This window comes from Hypanus sabinus, chromosome 4 (genome assembly GCF_030144855.1).
Source record: "Hypanus sabinus isolate sHypSab1 chromosome 4, sHypSab1.hap1, whole genome shotgun sequence".
NCBI classification, from domain to species: Eukaryota; Metazoa; Chordata; class Chondrichthyes; order Myliobatiformes; family Dasyatidae; genus Hypanus; species Hypanus sabinus.
The window spans coordinates 113,709,424-113,732,931 of record NC_082709.1 but is presented as its reverse complement, the minus strand read 5'-3'; the positions used below and the strand labels follow the sequence as shown (position 1 = coordinate 113,732,931).

At 42.4% G+C, this 23,508-nt stretch overlaps 1 protein-coding gene across 1 annotated transcript in view; it reads right to left on the bottom strand.

The window, feature by feature from the left end:
- The window catches only part of wwc3 (WWC family member 3), a 238,361-nt gene that overhangs the window by 12,141 nt on the left and 202,712 nt on the right, over positions 1-23,508 (bottom strand). The window contains exons 12-18 of the mRNA XM_059967946.1: positions 21,177-21,297; positions 18,151-18,228; positions 8,877-8,963; positions 8,257-8,449; positions 7,357-7,521; positions 6,611-6,744; positions 5,052-5,226 (exon numbers count right to left, since the gene is read on the bottom strand). Coding sequence (XP_059823929.1) covers positions 5,052-5,226; positions 6,611-6,744; positions 7,357-7,521; positions 8,257-8,449; positions 8,877-8,963; positions 18,151-18,228; positions 21,177-21,297 — 953 coding nt within the window. The remainder of the gene's footprint in view (positions 1-5,051; positions 5,227-6,610; positions 6,745-7,356; positions 7,522-8,256; positions 8,450-8,876; positions 8,964-18,150; positions 18,229-21,176; positions 21,298-23,508) is intronic.

The following is a 23,508-nucleotide window of genomic DNA, read 5'->3' as shown; positions in this document are numbered from 1 at the left end:
CAGTGGATGTGGTGTATACGAATTTCAGTAAGGCACTTGATAAGGTACCCCATGCAAAGCTTATTGAGAAAGTAAGGAGGCATGGGATCCAAGGGGCCCTTGCTTTGTGGATCCAGAACTGGCTTGCACACAGAAGGCAAAGAGTGGTAGTAAACAGGTAGTAAATCCTCTGCATGGAGGATGGAGACCAGTGGTGTGCCTCAGGAATCTGTTTTGGGACCCCTCCTCTTTGCAATTTTTATAAATGACCTGGATGAGTAAGGACAAGGGTGAGTTAATAAGTTTTCTGATGACACAAAGGTTGGAGGTGTTGTGGACATTCTGGAAGGTTGTCAGAGGTTACAACAGATGCAGAACTGGGCTGAGAAGTGGCAGATGGAGTTCAACACAAGGTAAGTGGTTCATTTTGGTAGGTCATTTAATAGTTCATTTTGGTATAACACTAATGGTAAGACTCTTGGCAGTGTGGAGGATCAGCAAAATTGTGGGGGTCCATGTCCACAGGACACTCAAAGCTGCTGCGCAGGTTGACAGGGTTGTTAGGCCGGCATATAGTGTGATGGTCTTCATCAACCGTGGGATTGAGCTGAAGAGCTGTGAGGTATTGTTAAAGCTATACAAGACCTTGTTCAGACCCCACTTGGAGTACTGTGCTCAGTTCTGGTCACCTCACTACAGGAAGGATGTGGATAGTATAGAGAGAGTGCAGAAGAGATTTACAAGGATGTTGCCTGGATTGGAGAGCATGCCTTATGAGAATAGGTTGAGTGAACTTGGCCTTTTCTCCTTGGAGTGACAGATGATGAGAGGTGACCTGATAGAGGTGTATAAGATAATGAGAGGCATGGATTGCCCCCAGAGGCTTTTTCCTAGGGCTGAAATGGCTAACACAAGGGGGCATAATTTTAAGGTGCTTGGAAGTAGGTACAAGGGGGATGACAGAGTTAAGTTTTTTTTCTAAAACACAGAGAGTGGTGGGTGATTGGAATGCACTGCCAGTGAAGGTGGTAGAGTTAGATACAAAAGGGTCTTTTAAAAGACTCTTAGACAGGTCCCCTAATCTGAGGAAAGACATTCTTGCCATAGAGGGAGTACAGAGAAAGTTCACCAGATTGATTCCTGGGATGGCAAGACTTTCATATGAAGAAAGACTGGATCGACTAGGCTTATACTCACTGGAATTTAGAAGATTGAGGGGGGATCTTATTGAAATGTATAAAATTCTAAAGGGATTAGACAGGCTAGATGCAGGAAGATTGTTTCTGATGTTGGGGAAGTCCAGAACGAGGGGTCACAGTTTAAGGATAAAGGGGAAGCCTTTTAGGACCGAGATAAGGAAAAACCTCTTCACACAGAGAGTGGTGAATCTGTGGAATTCTCTGCCACAGGAAACAGTTGAGGCCGGTTCATTGGCTATATTTAAGAGGAAGTTAGATATGGCCCTTGTGACTAAAGGGATCGGGGGTATTGAGAGAAAGCAGGTACAGGGTTCTGAGTTAGATGATCAGCCATGATCATACTGAATGGCGGTGCAGGCTCGAAGGGCCAAATGGCCTACTCCTGCACCTATTTTCTATGTTTCTACATGGAGCTTAGAAATAGAGAGAGCTACGTGGTAGGGAAATTCTAGGCAGTTTCTAAAGTAGGTTACATGGTCGGCACAACATTGTGGGCTGAAGGGCCTCTAATGTGATCTAGATTTCTATGATTCTATGAAGGGATAGGGGGAGAAGGCTGGAGATTGGGGCTGAGAGGAAAATTGGATTAGCCATGATGAAATGGCGGAGTAGATTCAATGGGCCAAATGGCCTAATTCTGCTCCTATATGTAATTGTCTTGTGATCTTATAAAATCCTTCAAATCCATTAGAAGTATAAGTGAACAAATGTCAGACCCTTTCTTGAATCAACATCAAAGCTTCAGTTACATTTTATCTGTATGCCCGACACCAGACTTCTTAAGTGGGTGCTCTAGTTCAAGCTCAGTCATTTTAAGAAGTTTCCAAAAGGACAGAGAAAACACAAATCATAACATTCAGCTTCAGAAAACGTGCCTATAATGATAAGAGTACCTAGAAAGGCACAGTGGACTTCAAGTCTCAGAAGAATTGCAGATGGCATGCATAACCTGTCAAACCACATCAAACACCTTCTGCCAGTCGCTGGGAGAGATTGTGGATCCCACATTGGCTTTATCAGCTGCCTCAGTACGCAATGAAATGGAGAGGGATGCAATCATCCTTGAACACAGGGAATGGCTACACAAATTCAGCCATCTGTAATAGGAATTAAACTGAACTCTTAAACTAAACTTAAATTAAACTCTTAAACTAAACCTGCCTGAAATTTCTTGCTCAACTGCATACAGTCAAATTTGTGTTTCTAGTAATTTCCTGTACGCATCCCTTCAAATATTCCTACAGCTCATTGGAACAATGACAGGACGAACAATGGGAATCAGGGCTAGGGCACTTTGGAACATAGCAATATCCTGTATTTGTACAATGCCACCATTAATCAAAACTGAACATAAGAGGAAATATATGAGCCAGGTGGTCAAAAGCTTACTAGGTTTTAAAGTATGTGAAAGGATCAGCAATAGAGACACAGAGAAGATTAAGGAGGGAATTGCAGATTTTGAGGGGGTGATGGCTGAAGGCATGGTTACTAATGGCACATAGATTAAGACTAAGAATGCTCAAAATGCTGGAATTAGATGAGCTCAGATCCTAGGATTTTTTTAAGGCCAGGAATTAGAAAACAATAATGAGGAAAAAGTTGATGCTTATCCAGAACAGCACACACAAAATGCTGGAGGAACTCAGCAGGTCAGGCAGCATCTATGAAAATGAACTAGATAGTCAACGTTTCGAGCTGACACCCTTCTTCAGGACTGAGAAGGAAGATAGAAACAGCCAGAATAAGAAGGTGGGGAGAGGGCAAGGAGGCTAGCTGGAAGGTAATAGGCAAAGCTAAGTGATGGGAAAGGTCAAGGGCTGGAGAAGAATGAACCTGATAGAAGAAAAGAGTGGACCATAGGAGAAAGGGAAGATGGAGGAGACCTAAGGGGAAGTGGTAGGCAGGTGAGAAGAGGTAAAATGTCAGAGTGAGGAAAAGAGGAAGAGTGGTGGGGGGGGGGGGTATGTGTTTACTGAAAGAATTCCCTATTCATGCCATCAGGTTAGACGCTACCCAAATGGAATACAAGATGTTGCTCCTCCACTCTGAGGGTGGCTTCATCTTAGCAGAAGAGGAGGCCATGACCGACATGTTGGAATGGGAATAGGAATCCAAATTAAAATATTTGGCCACTGGAAAGTCCCACCCTGTGGTGGATGATGCAGAGGTGCTCGATGAAGCAGTTCCCCATTTTACAAAGGGTCTCACAATGTAGGGGAGGTTGCATCGGAAGCACCAGACACAATAGACAACCTCAGCAGGTTCACAGGTGAAGTGTTGCCTGTCCCGAGGCCCTGAATGGAGAAGACAGAGGAGTTGTAGCACTTATGCTCAACCAGGAGTCAATGAGGGCACCAGCAATAAATGAAGATGAATTTGGCGCCCGTTAGCTTCCGGCAACAAGGTTCTGATGATAAGTTGAGGGAGGCTGTTCGGAAGGGTCAGAGTCATGCAACAGAGGGAACCAAAGCAAAGATGAGTGTTTCAGCAGCAGACAGGTTTAAATACAATAGAGTCAGCTGAGTGAAGAAGACTGAGTGATTGAAGATAAAATGATTAGCTATTTGGGGGAAAAAAAAGATATATACTAAAGCTATTTTGAACTCCATGGAGCATGTGGGGATCTTTCGATATCCAGGCACTCGTTCTTCCTTCTTTCTTTCTTTTTTTTTTAAAAGATAGGGATGTTAAGTGGGGGGGGGGGAAGGGTTAAGAGGAGGGGGGAGGGCTGATATCATTTTTCATTACTCTATTATTCTATTCATTGTATGTAATTCTCTTAAAAATTTAATTAAAAATATATTTAAAAAGGAAAAAGAAGACTGAGTGACCTAACTAAAGCTTTCCTCAAGATAAACATTATAAACAAACATTGTTTGGTTTCACAGCTGGAGAGGAATAGAATTGGGAGCCAGAGAACAGTCTATAGAACTGGGCCTGAAATCAATGTTTTGGCCTACCAAGCTTTGGTTTGGGACAAATGTTTTCTCATCTCTTATTACTTGTTTACCAACAGTTAAAGGTGCAGAGGGTTCAAGAGAACTGGTGTAGGGGGTACAACTCAGACATGTCAATGCACCCAAGGAAACCGATGCTTCACTTTCACAGCAAAACCCAGGGTGGCAAGCAGGAGAAATGAATGGGCCAAGGACAGTTCCTTGAGAAGCACCAGAGGCAACTGTGAGAGAACAGCAACTGAAGCCATTGCAGGCAATTCTCTTATTCCCAGAACAAAGCAAGGACAGCTTGGCAAGACTGCAAGATGGAGAAAGGGAGCTGAAGGAGAATAGGAAAGAATTGTATGAAAGATCCTTGTCAGTAAGGATAACAAGGAATAGGATGCCCTTACTGATCAGATCATATGAATCTCATTACTTTTGAGATTTTGACACCACAGTGACAAGGGAACCCAATTGGAGAGATTTAAATACCGCTGGAAGGAAGGGTGTGTATTCGAATTAATGACAGCGTGCTTAAGCATGTTAGAAAAAGAAGCTGGAGATGAAATGGTAAGGTTGCAAGAATGGAGGAGTTAGGGGTTATTTATTTTGATGGAAGAGGGGCCAAAGTGAGCCAGGAACAGATACCAAGTAATTGTGAATTGATGAGGATGAAGAGACTCACAGAGCAACCTCCTTCCAGTAATTATCAACTAGTAACATCTGAACAGATTCATTGCCTGTTAAGCCCATGGCCAATTAAACTTGCTAAGCAACGCATTTTGAAATATCATAAAGTACCAGCCCAAGGTCCTACATTAAAAATAGGTAGAGCACTGAAAGTTCACTATTCTGATATTCTATGTGGTCTTAGATGGAGAAGAGTAGATAACACAAACACCAAGTGTATTCATGGTCTAAGCAGAATGCCTACCTTCATTCGTGGAACTCTCATTTTGATAGAAGCAAACTGGCTGACTTTATCTGCCAACTCGTGCAACTGGCCCACGTTTCCATCCACACAGCTCAATTGTTCCATCAGAGGATACTGTGGGCTAAGTTGGGCACTGTTGCTGCACCCACTGTCAACTGACTCCGCCTGCCAGCTCCTACGAGAAGGAAATCAGCACAGCCATCAACAGCTATTTGTAGGCATTAACAGAACTCAGTAAATATTAAACCTCCCCAAAGCCAATAACACCATTGAACGGAGGAAGCTAAAGAGCAACATAATATATATCACTACTCATGGCATTGAGCTGCAACAGGTTACTACAGCACTATTGGGAATTATATTACTGAGAAAAGATCAAGCTACATTAAAAGCCTGCTTATCAGGCACTTCACCAAATAGCATGACACAATAACCATCACTTCAGAGCCGGCATCAGAATAGCTCTGGGGGAGCTACTAGGACAAAATCAGATAGCAACAAAGGCCCACCCAGACCACCATCAGGTGAATTGTTACCACTGATAAACCAGCACCAGTACATTCTGGCACATCCTTGTACCATCCTGTTTGCAACAATAATAGCAATTTATTCAACGTAGAAAACAATCAAATCTCTAACATTTACTCTACAAATACCTAATCATAGCTAAAAATGGTGGAGAGTTTCAGAAACCTTGGGGAAACATTTTTCTCACGCACACTGTCCACATCGTGCTTTAATTAGTAGTAAAGTGCATTCTAGAGAGCAAATTTTTGAAATGAATCTGTCTGATCCGCTTTTCAATATACAAACAGCATTTGCTTCCACCGCCTCCTTAGTGTGACTATTCTGAAGGTTAACCACTTGTTCGTTTTAGCTGCTTCTCTTTGCCTCTTACAACACAACCAGAAGACTCGAAGTGAGTCAAATCAAAACTGATCTACATGGCCATTATTTTAGTAGTGGCCGTGTAGGCTATCTTGACTCACTTCAAGCCATGTCTGTATCTTCTGATTGTGTTGGAAGAGGTAAAATGAAACAGTACTATGATCATACATTTGAGAGATTTTTAATCTATTTGACCAGAAACTACCGAGCAAGTTTGTAGAAAAGCTCAAAATCACCAAAGTCACACAACTGGCATACTGTGCAAAGACTCCCTAACAAATCATGGTCAACACAGAGGTCTACAATCCTCCCATTTCTTCCTTTCACATTATTGAGTGCCTCATAGATCATCTATCTTTTCACCACACCTCTATTATTCTGTGATAAACAGTCAAATCTCCACTGGAGATCTCTTTTGATTCTGCACCTGCTTCATTATCATTCCCCTTACATTCAGCATCATCCTTTTATCATTCAATAATCTCCCACTCTCTCTTTTTGTTCTCCTGCACCAACTTCAGCTTCTTTCTCCAATTTCTATTTGCTTAAAAAGCTGTCCATCTTTAACACTCTCCAGCCCTGACAACATGTTATCAAACTAACATTACGTGCATAAATGCTGTCCAACCGTCTATGAGTTTCCAGCACTTCCTAACTTAAAAAAAACGTACCTTTCTGAGACTGCTTCGAGTTTCTCTTCCTTCATTTCTTCCTGGATTTCCTCCTCCAACTTCACTTTCTCCTCTGCTAACTGCTTCTCCACTGCCTCCAACTGAGCTGTAGTTCTCGCTAAAAGCATTGACACCTTCAGAAAAAGGAAACAGAAAATTAGCTTGCATTGGATTCTTCCATCACATTCAAGACCAAGGATGTGCCTTCAGTTATCTGCTTCAATTTTCATATGGCCCAGTTCACACTGCAGTCCATGATCTGTCATTCTATGGCAGAAAACACAACAAACAATACACACAAAGGCAAAAGAAAACCTGCTGGTGTGAAAAAAGAATGCAGAGAACATTCAACCAGAAAGCATATATGGAGAGTCATGCAGGGCTAATAGAGCCAGTTCTGAGGGGCAACTTTTTCACCCAGAGATATGAAATGAGCTGCCAATGGAAGTGGTTGAGGCAGGTACATTAACAACATTTAGAAGGTAATTGGATGATGAGTGGACAAGAAAAGTGTAGAGGAATATGGGCAAATGGGAATCTTGGTTGGTTGGCATAAACAAGTTGGGCCAAAAAGGCCTGCTTCCACACTGTAAAACTCTAATTCTATGGAAAGTCATAGACCCAAGTCCACATCTCTCTCCCTAGATGCTGCCTGGCCTGCTGAGCAATTCCATAATTTTCAGTTCTTGTTACAGAGTAGGGTGCCTCGTAGGGAAGTGCATGAATCTGTATGTGCAGAGTCATACCTTGGTTTGACTGTCAGTTGGATTTCCAAACATCATGGCACCGCTGAATTGGCTGCTGCTCCATTCCAGTTTTGCCCCCGCAATGCTGAAAATGAGCAGCTGATACCACTGAAGCAACATTTCACTCTGTCTTTCAATGTCAGCTAGACTTATCTGAAGGACTCCCTAGACAAAAGAAAGGAAGGAAAGGAATTACAACAATGTCAAGACTTAAGACCTATTTCAGAACCTATACACAGCTGTCCCAATTTAAAAAATGGTTCAAATGGTTCAATTTAATATCAGAGAATGTGTACAATCTACAACTTAAGATACTTACTCTTCACAGACATCCATGAAACAAGCAAATCCATAGAATGAATGATAGGAATGTCAGACCCCCATCCCCCTCCATTGCACAAACTGAATATCACCACGGACAAAGTAGTTATGTGATTGGGACTTTAACAACCAGCATGAATGTTTTCTCACATCACCCTAGTTTACTGTAACTACTACAAAGAGCACTGCAGCAAGTCTCCAAATGTTGACCAGCAGCGGCACTCCATCCCATTACTCCAGCAGAAGGGAGATACAAAGGAGCAAGAATTGAGGATTATCATCGCCTCCCTGGCTTGTGCAGACCATTGTCATTCCTGTATCAGACCATGTAGAATATGGAATGAAATCACACCATGACTGTCAGCAGTGAGCATATGATACATTAATACCACAACAGGACCACACATGGACAGCTCCTGCTGAGAGGAAGTGGCCTCTTAACATACTCGAGTTCAAAGTTTGAGTATGGACATCTGGCTTCTACAAGTTCAACATCAGTACAAAACCACGTTCATTCCACACAAATGCTAAACCTGCAGTGTAAATGAGGAGATCAAACATCAATTAATGAACACCTACCACCAGCTCCTCCTGTATCTGCTGGTCAATAGCACATACATCCAACTGCAAGGTCTTCAACTTCAACATACTGAGCGGAATTGGTATTTGGAACGATTCATTGAACGTTATGAGTGGCTGGCACTCTAAGGCTTTGGAGCAGTAGGTAAAAGTTGTGCCGGTGTCAAGTGGGAGCAACGAAATCCTGATGTATCTGTAACAAGGACAGAATTCAAACTTCTACATTGAAAATTTCAAAGCTGGAATACTTCCCGTATCATCAGATGTTTTGCACCCAACCTCTCTCCTCCAGTTTCTCTCTCAACAGCCGCAAAGTTTCAGGTAATTTCCATTAACTCTTAACTTCTCTTCCCCAGAAGCAACAATAAAATGGCATATTTCTGAACAGCCAGGGGATCAGAAGGGTCCAGACAAAACAATTTAACTGGAACCCCTGACAACTAGTGCAATCAGCCACTGAGCCAAAGTAACCCTCCTCTGTGATCACAAGACATATTAGATTTGTTCAAAAAATAACAAAAAGGCAACATTGACAGAATGGCCAATTTTATGAGAGACAACAGCAGCTATAAAACAGACCTCCAGACTCACTGGGCTGTTGCAATATTTTTTTAACTTACACTCTGTTGCCATCTTTCACATGTAGAGCAGCGAGATGCCTTATCTGTAGGACACGAATGATCAAGCTTTCATCACGGTCATCATACCTGCAGATCCAAAGATTTTGTAAGTGTATTTCTCAAAATAAGAGATTTGCATTGGACTCAAAGAAGAGTTGCAATATAGGGAGCTAATTTGTATAACAACCCCACAAATAGTGAGTAAAAATGATAACTATGAGATCTATCTTCAGTGAAGAATGAAGGAAAGTTAATCAGGATACCAAAGAGAACTTCTCAGAGTCATAGAGCTATACACAGAAAGGGGACTCTTTAGCTCACTGCATCCATGCCCAACTGCGCTATACCATTTGCCCACTTTGAAACATAGTTGGAACATAACAATTCAACTTTTATATTCCCTGTCCTGACCCATGAAGGAAGCAAGGGAGATTCATCACCCTATTGGACCAGTGTTATTATGGACAAGGAACTGTGCATTTAGACCCCTTAGTCTCACTGTTCATCAACGTTCCTTAGTGCCCTACCATTTATTGTTCATGTCCTATTCCTATTTCACTGCCCAAACTGCATTAGTTCATAATTATTAGGATTATATTCAGAATCAGGTTTATTATCATGTGTTGTGAAATTTGTTAACTTAGCCAATGGCCCACTCAATTTCTCCCATCTGTTGCTTGCTGTTTTCAACATCACACATTTTTGTCTCATCCACAAACCTCCTGATCAAACCTTCTACATTCACATCCAAGTTGTTAATATAGATCACAGACAGTGAAGGTCCCAGCATCAATTCCTGAGGTATGCCATTATTCAGATACTCCCAATCAGGAAAGTATCCTTACAACCACTACCTCCTGCTAGACAAGCAGGCTGCTTTTTGCTGGATTGATTCATGCTTCCTGTGCTTTTTTGATCTGCATCCATCCAGCAAGAGGAGTGAATGCCATCATATTCATCGACTCTCTCCTCGGAAATATTTACTGAGATACAGTGCAGAATACAGTGGCCCTTCTGGCCACACTGCCAATAATCCCCGATTTCACTCTAGCCTAATCATGGGTCAACTGACAATGTCCACCAATTAACTATCAACTGGTATGTCTTTGGACTGTGGGAGGAAACCCACATAGTCACGGAGAGAATGTGCAAACTCCTTACAGACAGCAGTGGGAATTGAATTTAAGTTGCTGGTACTATAAAAGTGTTTCGCTAACCACTACACTCCCATGCTTCCCTATGAATTATTGATACCAAGGTGATATCATTATTGATATTATAGTAGTATATTATTAAAATTTTTATATATTAAATATGAATATAACAGGTCAAGGCGAGGTAGGTTGCCTGTGTAAAATGGAGAGAGGAAGTATTTGTGTGAGGCCGTTGATCTGTGCTGGGTGTCAGATGTGGGAAGCCCTGAAGACTCCCAGCCTCCCAAGCGGCCACATATGCACCAGGTGCATTGAGCTGCAGCTCCTTAGGAATTGGGTTAGGGAACTGGAGATTCAGCTCGATGACCTTCACCTGGTCAGGGAGAGTGAGGAGGTGATAGAGAGGAGCTATAGGCAGGTGGTCACACCAGGGCCTCGGGAGACAGGTAAGCAGGTGGGTAACAGTCAGGAGAGGGAAGGGCAAGAGTCAGATATTACAGAGTACCCCTCTGGCTGTCCCCCTTAACAAAAGGTACTCCTGTTTGAGTACTGTTTGGGGTGGGGGGGGAGATGACCTGCCTGGGGGAAGCAACAGTGGCTGTGCCTCTGGCACAGAGTCTGGCCCTGTGGCTCAGAAGGGTAGGGAAAGGAAAAGGAAGGCAGCAGTGATAGGGGACTCTATAGTTAGGGGGTCAGACAGGTGATTCTGTGGACGCAGGAAAGAAACTCGAATGATAAGTTTGCCTTCCAGGTGCCAGGGTCTGTGATGTTTCTGATCGTGTCCACAATATCCTGAAGTGGGAAGATGAACAGCCAGAGGCTGTGGTACATATTGGTACCAACGACATCGGTAGGAAAAGGGAGGAGGTCCTGAAAACAAGACTACAGGGAGTTAGGAAAGAAGTTGAGAAGCAGAACTTCAAAAGGTAGTAATCTCGGGATTATTGCCTGTGCCATGCAACAGTGAATATAGGAATAGAATGAGTTGGAGGATAAATGTTCTTTATAGTTATAGACCACCCAATAGTAACAGGGATATCGAAGAGCAGATAGGGAGACATTCTGGAAAGGTGTAATAATAACAGGGTTGTCGTGGTGGGAGATTTTAATTTCCCCAAAATTGATTGGCATCTCCCTAGAGCAAGGGGTTTAGACAGGGTGGAGTTGTGTTAGGTGTGTTTAGGATGTTTTCTTGACAAAATATGTAGATAAGCCTACAAGAGGAGAGGCTGTACATGATCTGGTATTGGGAAATAAACTTGGTCAAGTGTCAGTTCTCTCAGTGGGAGAGCATTTTGGAGATAGTGATCACAATTCTATCTACTTTATCATAGCATTGAGGAGGAACAGGAACAGACAATTTAGGAAAGCATTTAATTGGCGTAAGGGGAAATATGAAGATGTCAGGCAGGAACTTGGAAGCATAAATTAAGAACAGATGTTCTCAAGGAAATGTACGATGAAATACGGTGCACTGGCCCTTGTCAAACATGGGGCTGAGTTTAGGAGCTGAGAGGTAATGTTGCAGCTATATAGGACCCTAGTCAGACCCCACTTGGAGTACTGTGCTCAGTTCTGGTCGCCTCACTACAGGAAGGATGTGGAAGCCACAGAAAGGGTGCAGAGGAGATTTGCAAGGATGTTGCCTGATTGGGGAGCAAGCCTTATGAGAATAGGTTGAGTGATCTTGGCCGTTTCTCCTTGAAGCGACAGAGGATGAGAGGTAACTTGATAGAAGTTTCATCACATGGACAGAAGAAAAATACCGTAGATTCCGGACTACAGAACGCAACTGATTAAAAGCCGCACGCTCTAATTTTAGAAAGAAAATCAATTTTGTACTTGTACAGGCCGCACTGGATTTAAAGCTGCAGGTGTCCCACGTTGTAATATGAGATACTTACACAGAAAGATATTGCACGTGAGGATTTTTTAACTTTTAATTAAATCCGTATGGTAACATAAACAAATACATATTGCAAATGCTTTTCTTCGAACATTGCCTGTAACACAGCTACTTTTAAATATACATACGTATCAGTAACACACAAATTACGTTCCGTATACTTTTTTACTGAACAGTGCACGAACAACATTCCAATATTTCCTAACGACTGGTAAAAAAAATATATAAATACTGCAGCCTACCAGGAAAAGTTATTGATCGCCTTCTTCATCTTCCTCTTGTGCACTAAAACCATCAAAGTCCTCTTCTTCAGTGTCCGAATTGAACAACCTCAGGATCTCGTCACTCACTTCAGTCTCTTCGTTGTCGCTCTCACTTGAGCGCACGCGGTCCTCTTCATCACGCAGCAGTCCAGCCTTTCGAAACCCGTTGGTGATGGTGGATGTTGTGACACGGCTCCACACTGGCAGACTTGAGTTAAAGATGCTCTTCGCATGCGTCCTGTTTTGGTAAAGGATTTCTCACCGCTCGTCATCCAAGCCTCCCACTCAACGCACAGCGCCACTTTAAATGCCCGGTTCACACTGATGTCCAGTGGCTGCAAATACTTCGTGGTGCCCCCAGGAATCACAGCTGGAATTGAGTTTGTACTCTTGATGGCAGCTTTCACTGAACTTTCATTGTCAGCCGCTTAAAAATCACCATCGGTGGAAGCTTTAGTCCGGATGCTGTGCAGCTCAGAACACAAGTAAAATGCGTTCTCTCATGGCCACTTGTTTTCAGTGTGATGGATGAGTCACCTTTTTTATTAACAGTACGAGTGAGAGGCAGGTCAAACGTCAAAGGTACTTCATCCATATTTTTGATATCATCTGGCCCGATGGAATTCTCCGCTATCTTTGTTTGAGTGAATGTGCGGAAGTTAACAAGTTTTTCCTCGTGGTCGGGAGGGAGCTGCTGACACAGAGTCGTGCGTACCCTGACGGACATGCCTTTTCGTCTCATAAATCTAAAACACCATGATGGCCCACCTCTAAAATCTTCGATTTTCATTTTGGTGGCGATTGCTTTAGCTTCAGTCTGATCTGCATGGTGGAAACACCGCGGCCGCCTGCTCTCTGTGTTAACCCAGTCTTCAAGAAAGTTTTCAAGTTCGGGCCATCTGCTATGATTACCTCTGAAAGCTTTTGTCGTCTTTTTGCATTGACTCAGTTCTTCACGCTGGCGTCTCCACCGTCTCACCATCGATTCATTTATGCCAAGATTATGTGCAGCAGCTCGATTTTCTTCTTCAACTGCCAGATTGATCGCCTTTAACTTAAAAGCTGCATCATATGCTTTTCTTCGAGTGTTTTCCATGTTGATGAGGGTGAGTACAAATGACTGATTTACAATAATTTAATTGTGAAAGTGCGCTTGATTTATCGTACAATTTCATTGGACCTCTGTGAACTACTCATCAATTTTATTGGTCTACTGTTATGAGGTAAAATGTTTTTGGCGGCATGAAAAAAAAACATGCATTAGCCGCACCGTAGTATAGGCCGCAGTGTTGTCGCAGTGTTCAAAGCGTGGGAAAAAAGTAGCGGCTTATAGTCCAGAATTTACGGTAGAGGGTTATGGGGTAGTGTGGGTTTAGTACTTTTTTTTGGTAGTTGGTAGGGGGTTGACTTTTTTATATAAAAAAATTCATTTTCTGATGTATGACTTAACTTTAAATTTTTGATTACAGTGGTATACCTTTATGTGTTATGCTATAACATTTTGATCAATTCTATTATAATATATGAATGTACACAAGTTATGTTGAGATGTATCTATGTGTTGTACTCTGTAAATCTTGTTTTTTTCTGAATAAAAATATTGTAAAAAGAAAAGTACTTTTTTTTAAGGATTACATGGGTCAGCACAACATGGAGGGTTGAAGGGCCTGTACTGTGCTGTAATGTGTATAAGACAATGAGAGGCATTGTGTGGCTAGCCAAAGGCTTGTTCCCAGGGCTGAAATGGCTAGCATAGTTTTAAGGTGTTTTTTTTTTAAATGCAGAGTGGTGAGTGTGTGGAATGGGCTGCCAGCGACGGTGGTGGAGGTGGATACAATAGGGTCTTTTAAGAGACTCCTGGATAAGTACATGGAGCTTAGAAAAATAGAGGGCTATGCGTAACCCTAGGTAATTTCTAAAGAAAGGACATGTTCGGCACAGCATTGTGGGCCGAAGGGCCTGTATTGTGCTGCAGGTTTTCTATGTTTCTGTGAATTCTTGGATATAAAGGTATGAAGGAAAATTGGGTAAGTGCAGGAAAGTGGCACTGAGGTAAAAGATCAGCTGTTAGATGCCAGAGCAGGAATGAGAGACCAAATGGTCCACCCCAGATTCTATTAATTATGGTTTTCTTTGAAGTCAGCACCCACAACAGGCTATGCTTCCTGCTGACCTGGAGTGGATTGCATGCTCAGATCTCAGGCACGGGAACTGAACCCAAAGCTTTCCCAGCAAAGGCAGCTCTGCCTCCCACTGGGCCAAATGTCAATGCCCACATTGACACACAAAGAAGCAGGTACTCCAATGGGCACTCCCAATAAATAAACACATTGAAAAACACAAGCTATTTGTGCGGTAAAATATACTCAAGGCAATTTACTACCATGCACTCTTAGTATATATATTAAAAAAAAACAAATTATAGACAGATTTCAGTGCACCCAGCTCTGTTACAACTTGGAAAACAGGTGAAATGGAAAGTTCTTCACTTATTGTACACAAAATGGGACTGCCTTAACCCTGGGATCAAACTGCTGAGTGGTTCCATACCAGGAATAGAATTTTTTATTATTATTTTACTGCCGTAAATGTTGGTGAAGAACTCTACACTGACTCAATAAAAGAGCTATTTTTGAAAATAAAAACAGCAAAAAAAACAACAGCTGATTGCAATCCCTGGAGGTTCACTGCCTTTGCTAAGAATCAGCAATCAAGCTTTGGGTTCCAGCAACATTAACAAAAAATAAGTTAAAATTTTATAGCAGTATTTTCTGGGGAAAAAAAGGAAATGGAAGTATTAGTTTAATCCTGCCATTGCTATTAGATAATTAAGTAAAAAGTAAACTTTATATATAGTTATATACTGCCAACTATCCCCATATCACTCTATTACTCACTATCAAAAATGTCTTTGACACATGGGACAAGCCAACAAGGCGTTATCATTGGAAAGTCCCTAAGTGGTTTGTTACGGTGCTAAGTTCAATACAAAACATAAATTTGGAATCAGATATTAGCTAAACTAATCAGAAATAGCAAGTTACTCTATAAAGGTCATCATACCAAGCTCCTGTAATATCATTTTAGCAGAAGCTCAAAACCAACTACCCTTAGCGTTTAAAAAAAAGTATGATCACGCATCTCTGCTTTTACCCCATCCTCTCGTCATCCTACCAGGGATAGGGTTCTTATCCTCACCTACCATCCCACCAGCCTCCACGTCCAGCATATAAGTCTCCAAAATTTCCACCACCTCCAACTGGGTACCACCACGAAACACATTTTTCACTCCCCCCCCCCCCCCACTTTCTGCTTTCCGCAGGGATCGCTCCCTGCACAACTCCCTTGTCCGTACGTCCCTCCCCACTGATCTCCCTCCTGGCATGCATCCTTGCAAACGAAACAAGTGCTTCACCTGCCAACTACCCCTTCCTCACTATCATTCAGTGCCCCAAACAGTCCTTCCAGGTGAGGTGGAACTTCACCCGCGAGTCTGCTGGGGTCATTTACTACATTCGGTGCTCCCAGTGTGGTCTCCTGTATATTGGTGGGACCGCTTCACCAAGCATCTACGCTCCATCTGACACCCATTTTAATTCCACTTCCCATTCCCATTCTGATATGTCCATCCATGGCCTCCTCCTCTGTTGGGATAAGACTACACCTAGGTTGGAGTAACAACACCTTATATTCCGTTTGGGTTGCCTCCAACCTGATGGCATGAATATCAGTTTCTCAAACTTCCAGTAATGCCTCCACCCCTCCCTTCACCATTTCGCATCCTCTTGTCTCTCTCTCTTGTTGTCCCCTTGCTCGCCCATCACCTCCCCCCACCCACTTTCTTCTTTGTTCCATGGCCTTCTGTCTCTTTCACCTACCAAATTCCCAGCTCTTTGCTTCATCCCTCCCCCTCCAGGTTTCACCTATCGCCTGCTGTTTCTCTCTCTCTGCCCTCCCTCCACCTTTCAAATCTACTCCTCAGCTTTTTGTTCCAGTCCTGCTGAAGGGTTTTTACCCAAAATGTCGACTGTACTTTTTTTTCCATAGATGCTGCCTTGCCTCCAGCACTTTGTGCGTGTTGCTCGGATTTCCAGCATCTGCAGATTTTCTCTTGTTTATGATCAGGAGGAGTCCACTTGGATCCTCAAGCCTGCCATGTTATGGAATATAATCATGGTTGATCTACCTCAGGCCCCATGTCCTCTTTTGGACAGTTCTCCAATTACCCAATCTTACATAAAGATATCTACTTCCTCTTTAAACAGCCAAACAGAACTATCCACTGAAAATCCTTCAGGTAGAGAATTTCTCCATGATAAGTTTCTATGTTTTACATTTGATTAAGGAGCTTAATGTAACCATATAACCATATAACAATTACGGCACGGAAACAGGCCATCTCAGCCCTTCTGGTCTGTGCTGAATGCTTACTCTCACCTAGTCCCACTGACCTGCACTCAACCCATAACCCTCCATTTCTTTCCTGTCCATATACCTATCCAATTTTTTTTTAAATGACAACATCGAACCTGCCTCTACCACTTCTTCTGGAAGCTCGTACCACACAGTTACCACTCTCTGAGTAAAGTTCCCCCTCTTGTTACCCCTAACCTTTTGCCCCTTACCTCTCAACTTATGTCTTGTTTGAATCTTCCCTACTCTCAATGGAAAAAGCCTATCCACGTAAACTCTATCTATCCCCCTCATAATTTTAAATACCTCTATCAAGTCTCCCCTCAACCTGTAAAGGAAGCCTTAGGAGACAGTGAATATAATATGATAGAACTCACCCAGTAGTTTGAGACAGAGAAGTGAAAGTCAGATGTATCGGTATTATAGTGGAGTAAAGGGGATTACAGAGGCATGAGAGAGGAGCTGGTTAAAGTTGATCGGAAGGGGACACTAGCAGGGATGATGGCAGAACAGCAATTGCTGTAATTTTGGGGGCAATTTGGAAGGTGGAGGATAGGTACATCCCAAAGAAGTAGTAGTATTCTAAACGGAGAATGAGGCAACTGTGGCTGTCAAGAGAGGTCAAAAACAGGATAAAAGCAAAAGAGAGGGCATATAATGGAACAAAAATTAGTGTGCAGTTAGAGGATTCAGTAGCTGCTAGTGATGCTATTGGAGAAAACACAATAAATTGTATTTAATATACATTAACTTTATATATCCTTGAATATCATTTCTATTGTTCAAAATTTCTTCATTTGAACTCTCTCAAAATCTGATGCATTTTTTATCTGCTTGTCTAAAAGTCAAATAGATGATTAAACTCATCCAATCTTGGGATGTGGACACCATCATTGAGGCTGGTATCTACTGCCCACCCCAGTTGTGATGGAGATGAGAAATACCAGAAGTCGATCATGGCTGAAGTGACATTTCACCTTCCTTAAAAGACATGAATAAATGGGTTAGGTTTCTGAATAAGAATTTCTCAGCCTCAGGGTAACTTTTAATGTTACTTCAAAATATTTTAAATTGATTACAAACCCTAAATCACTACAGTGGGATTTAAAATCTTGTAATTTGAATTTAATATCTTGTAATTTGTATTTAATAGTTCAGCAATTTATCCACAATTCTACTGTATTCACTGCTCTGGTCTATTGTTCAGTCTATTTAAAGGATTTTAAAGTACTACGTAACCTATTACACTATTTACTTGGGTTTCAATCATCCAGAAGTAGAACAGCCACTGACTTCTTTATTTAAATATATTGCTTACACTATATATACTAATACATTGGTGAACTATTTTAACAAAGTTATTAAGGCACTTATTTACTGTCAACTGTGATATTCCTGGGAAGCATCTCAAGCATCAGGAACACATGCAACCCAGGAACAGAAAATTCCACACCCCACCCCCACAAACAAACTTTTATAAAAAGACTTGGTAATCAAGGACTAGATTCTCAGGGATCAACAGAGACATTGACACTTACACAAGTCCCATTTTTATCTGTGGTGGATCAAATGTAGTGGAAGTATTATTGTACAGAGCTTCTTCTGTATCATCAGGCCTGCAAATAAAATCATTTGAACAATAATATACATAATTATAAAGGATAATGTCAATTTACAAGCTTACATACTCACTCATAACATTAGTCTCCTTATTGAAAAGGAGAGGCTGTACTTGTTTTGGTATTTGGAAATGAACCTGGTCAGGTGTCTGATCTCTCAGTGGATGAGCATTTTGGAGATAGTGATCATAATTCTATCTCCTTTGCAGTACCATTGGAAAGAGATAGGAACAGACAAGTTAGAAAAGCGTTTAATTGGAGAAAGGGGAATTATGAGGCTATCAGGCAGGAAATTGGAAGCTTAAATTGGAAACAGATTTTCTCAAGGAGAAGGACGGAAGAAATGTGGCAAATATTCAGGGGATATTTGTGTAGAGTTCTGTGTAGGTTCGTTCCAATGAGACAGGGAAGTTATGGTAAGGTACAGAATCCATGGTGTACAAAGGCTGTAATAAATCTAGTCAACAAGAAAAGAAAGGCTTACAAAAGGTTCAGAGAGCTAGGTAATGTTTGAGATCCAGAAGATTATAAAGCTACTAGGGAGGAGCTTAAGAAGGAGATTAGGAGAGCCAGAAGGGGCCATGAGAAGGCCTTGACAGGCAGGATTAAGGAAAACCCCAAGGCATTCTACAAGTACGTGAAGAGCAAGAGGATAAGACGTGAAAAAATAGGACCTGTCAAGTGTGTCAGTGGGAAAGTGTGTATGGAACTGGAGGAAAGAGCAGAGGTACTTAATGAATACTTTACTTCAGTAATCACTATGGAAAAGGATCTTAGTGGCTGTAGTGATGACTTGCAGCAGAATGATAACCTTGAGCATGTAGATATTAAGAAAGAGGATGTGCTGGAGCTTTTGGAAAGCATCAAGTTGGATAAATTGCCAGGATTGGATGAGATGTAACCCCAGGCTACTGTGTGAGGTGAGGGAGGAGATTGCTGAGCCTCTGGTGGCGATCTTTGAATCATCAATGGGAACAGGAAAGGTTCTGAAGGATTGGAGGGTTGTGGATGTTGTTCCTCTATTCAAAAAAGGGAGTAGAGATAGCTCAGGAAATTATAGACCAGTGAGTCTTACCTCAATGGTTGGTAAGTTGATGGAGAAGATCTTGAGAGGCAGGATTTATGAACATTTGGAGAGGAAAATATGATTAGGAGTAGTCAGCATGGCTTTGTTAAGGGCAGATCGTGCCTGCGAGCCTTATTGTATTTTTTGAGTATGTGACTAAACACATTGATGAAGGAAGAGCAGTAGATGTAGTGTGTATGGATTTCAGCAAGGCATTTGATAAAGTACCCCATGCAAGGCTTATTGAGAAAGTAAGGATGCATAGGATCCAAGGGGACATTGCTTTGTGGATCCAGAAATGGCTTGCCCACAGAAGGCAAAGATAGTTGTAGACAGGTCATATTCTGCATGGAGGTCGGTGACCAGCGGGGTGCCTGAGGGATTTGTTCTGGGACCCCTACTCTTCCTGATTTTTATAAGTGACCTGGTTGAAGAAGTGGAGGGATGGGTTAGTAAGTTGATGACAGAAAGGTTGGAGGTATTGTGGATAGTATGGAGGGCTGTCAGAGGTTACAACGGGACATTAATAGGATGCAAAACTGGGCTGAGAAGTGGCAGATGTTCAACCCAGATAAGTGTGAAGTGGTTCATTTTGGTAGATCAAATATGATGATAGAATATAGTATTAATGGTAAGATTCTTGGCAGTGTGGAGGATCAGACGGATCTTGGGGTCCGAGTCCATAGGACGCTCAAAGCAGCTGCGCAGGTTGACTCTGTGGTGAGGAAGGCGTATGGTGTATTGGCCTTCATCAATCATGGAATTGAATTCAGGTGCCGAGAGGTAATGTTGCAGTTATATAGGACCCTGGTCAGACCCCACTTGGAGTACTGTGCCTCACTACAGGAAGGACGTGGAAGCCATATAAAGTATGCAGAGGAGATTTACAAGGATGTTGCCTGGATTGGGGAGCATGCCTCATAAGAATAGGTTGAGTGAACTTGGCCTTTTCTCCTTGGTGCGATGGAGGGATAAGAGGTGACCTGATAGAGGTGTACAAGATGATGATAGGTATTGATCATGTGGATAGTCAGAGGCTTTTTCCCAGGGCTGAAGTAGTTGCCACAAGAGGACACAGGTTTAAGGTGCTGGGGAGTAGGTACAGAGGAGATGTCAGGGTTAAGTTTTTTTTACACAGAGAGTGGTGAGTGCGTGGAATGGGCTGCCGGCAATGGTGGTGGAGGCAGATACGATAGGGTCGTTTAAGAGTCTTTTAGATAGGTACACAGAGCTTAGTAAAACAGAGGGTTATGGGTAAGCCTGGTAATTTCTAAGGTAGGGCCATGTTCAGCACAACTTTATGGGCCAAAGGACCTGTACTGTGCTGTAGGTTTTCTACGTTTCTAGTTGCAGTAACCACTAACTCAGTGGCAACATTATCAGCAGATGTCAAACTGAACTTGTACACCTTGTCTGAATATCCTCTGGAATCAAATTTGCTCCAGGGAGGGTCACAAAGCTTCTTCAGTCTAACGTAAGTAGCGAAATGCCCCAGCTATTGTCTATATCTTTATCAGGGAAGACAGGGAACTTTAATCAGTCAACAAGGAATAGATAGAGAGATAAGAAATTTTTATTACACTTCAAAGACTATCTTGATCTTTGTAGGGGGGCAGGAAAGCAAGGGGGGCGTGGGAGAGCGAGGGGGGGCAGGAAAGCAAGGGGGGCGTGGGAGAGCGAGGGGGGCGGGTGGAGTGAGTGACAAGAGGGCAATTTTGAGTTTTGGAAATTATGAGAAATTCCATGGAGAACTATCACAGGAAGACCATCACTGGATCTCTCCATAAATAATCATCACTCAGTGTGAGGCACTTGCAAAATCCCAGCGTATATATTTTTTCCAGTCCTTCCAGCCTGACTTTCAGATAAGTATTATCACCTTTTATTTAAAGCTTCAAAGACTCCACTGTCTGTAGCAAGAGAATCATCAGATAATCCTGTGGAGACTTTTCTCATTCTTCGGCTCGCTTTAGTGGCACCATCCGTGCGCAGAGTTACCACTGGAGAAAAGAGAGGAAACGCAGCGTGTTAATGAAGTCTCAGTGAAAACGAACTGCAGTGCAGATCACTCTCAGTAGGTCCTGAAGACCCTACAACAGCAGAAATGTTTTCAGTGCCATTATGACACATATAGCAGTCGGAATCCTCTGCTTCAACAAAACATGTCCATGCATCCGGCCTTAACATCTCAATTACGTATATTTTATCGAGTATCAATTTCAGCTGGAACAAAATAGGCAAAGAAAAGAGTTAATGTTTCAAGGCCACAATAATTAACAATAACTTTTATTTTTAAACGCCTGCCTGACCTGCTGGGTATTTCCATGTTTTAAGTGTTACTCCTTGCTCCCAGCACTGGCAGCGAACTCTCTTTCAAGCCTCTCTTGAATGGTTTGCATTTTGGTCCACCTTTATCATGCTTACTAACCACCTCCTTTGGTGAGGAGCTGATCAAAATCTGGCCTTACTGAGTTTTACTGGACATTACCATGAGGTGGCAAAAACTGGTAGGTATGACCACTTGTCAACCGTGTTAAAGCTCGGGTATCTGCATCCGAACCATCAGAGTTGGGTAATGTAATATTCCAGGTTTACTGGACTATGTCCGCCCCACATTCTCCCCTAGCTGCATCTCCACTGCAAGGAGAACCCCAGTGTTGACCAGGGTTCTCTCTCAACAGTAACCAAATATCTGCTCTAGGTACTCCCCTAGAATGCTGGTTTCTGGAGATTTATTGGCATGCCAAATCACAGAGCTTGTAGTGCGCTTCAATTTACAGATTCAACAAAACAAGTTTCAGTGTTTTTCATTGTGGACTTCCAGGTTCAGAAACTTGTCCCTAACTGCATCTCTTAATACTCGTTTCATTGGCACATTTGGAACGTATATCTTTGATATTTCCATTCAATACTTAAAGCAAAGAACTGCAGGTACCAGAATCTGAAATAAAAAACTGCAATTTACTTTACTTCGTCCGATTTGGTAAATCGCATTCAACGTACAGAGCGTAGTCTCCTACGTACAAGGCAAACCAAATGCAAATTGGGGTGACCATCTTGAGGACATCTCTGTTTATTCTTCAAAGCTGACTTTCGACTTCCAGGAGTCTGGCCTTGCAGTCTTGGACTTCCTATATGTTCCAATGCAAATTCAAGGGACATCACCTCATCTTCTGAGTTGGCACTATGCAGTGTCCACTATATCAGGCCTGGATGTCAGTTCTAGAATTGCTTGTTACTTCTCTCCACTTCCGATATTTGAAATTTCATTTGTCTCTTCCTATTCACACTCATCCAGACATACCTTGGCTTCCTTTCCTAAGCCAGAACCACCACCACCACCACTTGTGTCCTTCCGTTCCTCCAAGTCCCCACCCAGTAATCCCCTGTTCCTCTCTATGTTCACTGTAAAGGACTGAGCTGAAAGCCGGTGATTCACAGCTGGATGCAATGTCATCATCCAAAACATTCACTCTGTAGGTCAGCTGGCATCTTTGAAGAGGAACAGAGTAGAACATACAGCAGTACAACACAATATAGGCCCTTCGGCCCATCATGTTATGCTGACCTTTCAACCCACTCCAAGATCAATTAAGCCCTTTTGCATTTTTTTTTTCATCTACATGCCAAAGACTCTTTAAAAAGTCCCTAATATCTCTGCTTCAACCACCACCCTTGGCAGTACGTTCTATGCACTTCCCACCCTCTGTGTAAAAAGCCGAACTCTGATAGCCCCCCATACTTTGTTTCAATTGCTCTCAAAGACCAACCCTACATCCCCCGTTGCAAGAGGTGGAAACAGGTAAGGCCAACAATGGGACTCTGGTGAAGCAGTAAAGGCTAGTCCCCTGTACAGTGGATACACTGGATTACAGAAACATTGATGAACTTCAACCACATCATCAACTTTGGATATTGGAGATGGGAGGTTAGCAAGGGCCAAAGAAGAAGCCTTAAAAATAAGCCCTCTCATATCAGCCATTCCCGTGCTGAGAAAAAAAAAGTCACTGGCTGTCTATTTGATCTAAGCTTCTCATCATCTAATACACCTCTAACAAGATTCCTCTAATCCTTCTTCGCTCCAAAGAGAAAAGCCATAGCTCGCTCAATCTCTCCTCATAAGGCATACTCTCCAAAGCTTCCACACTCTTCCACAAAACTCCACAAAGCTTCCACATTCTTCCTATAAGGAGTTCTTCCAGTTTTCATTC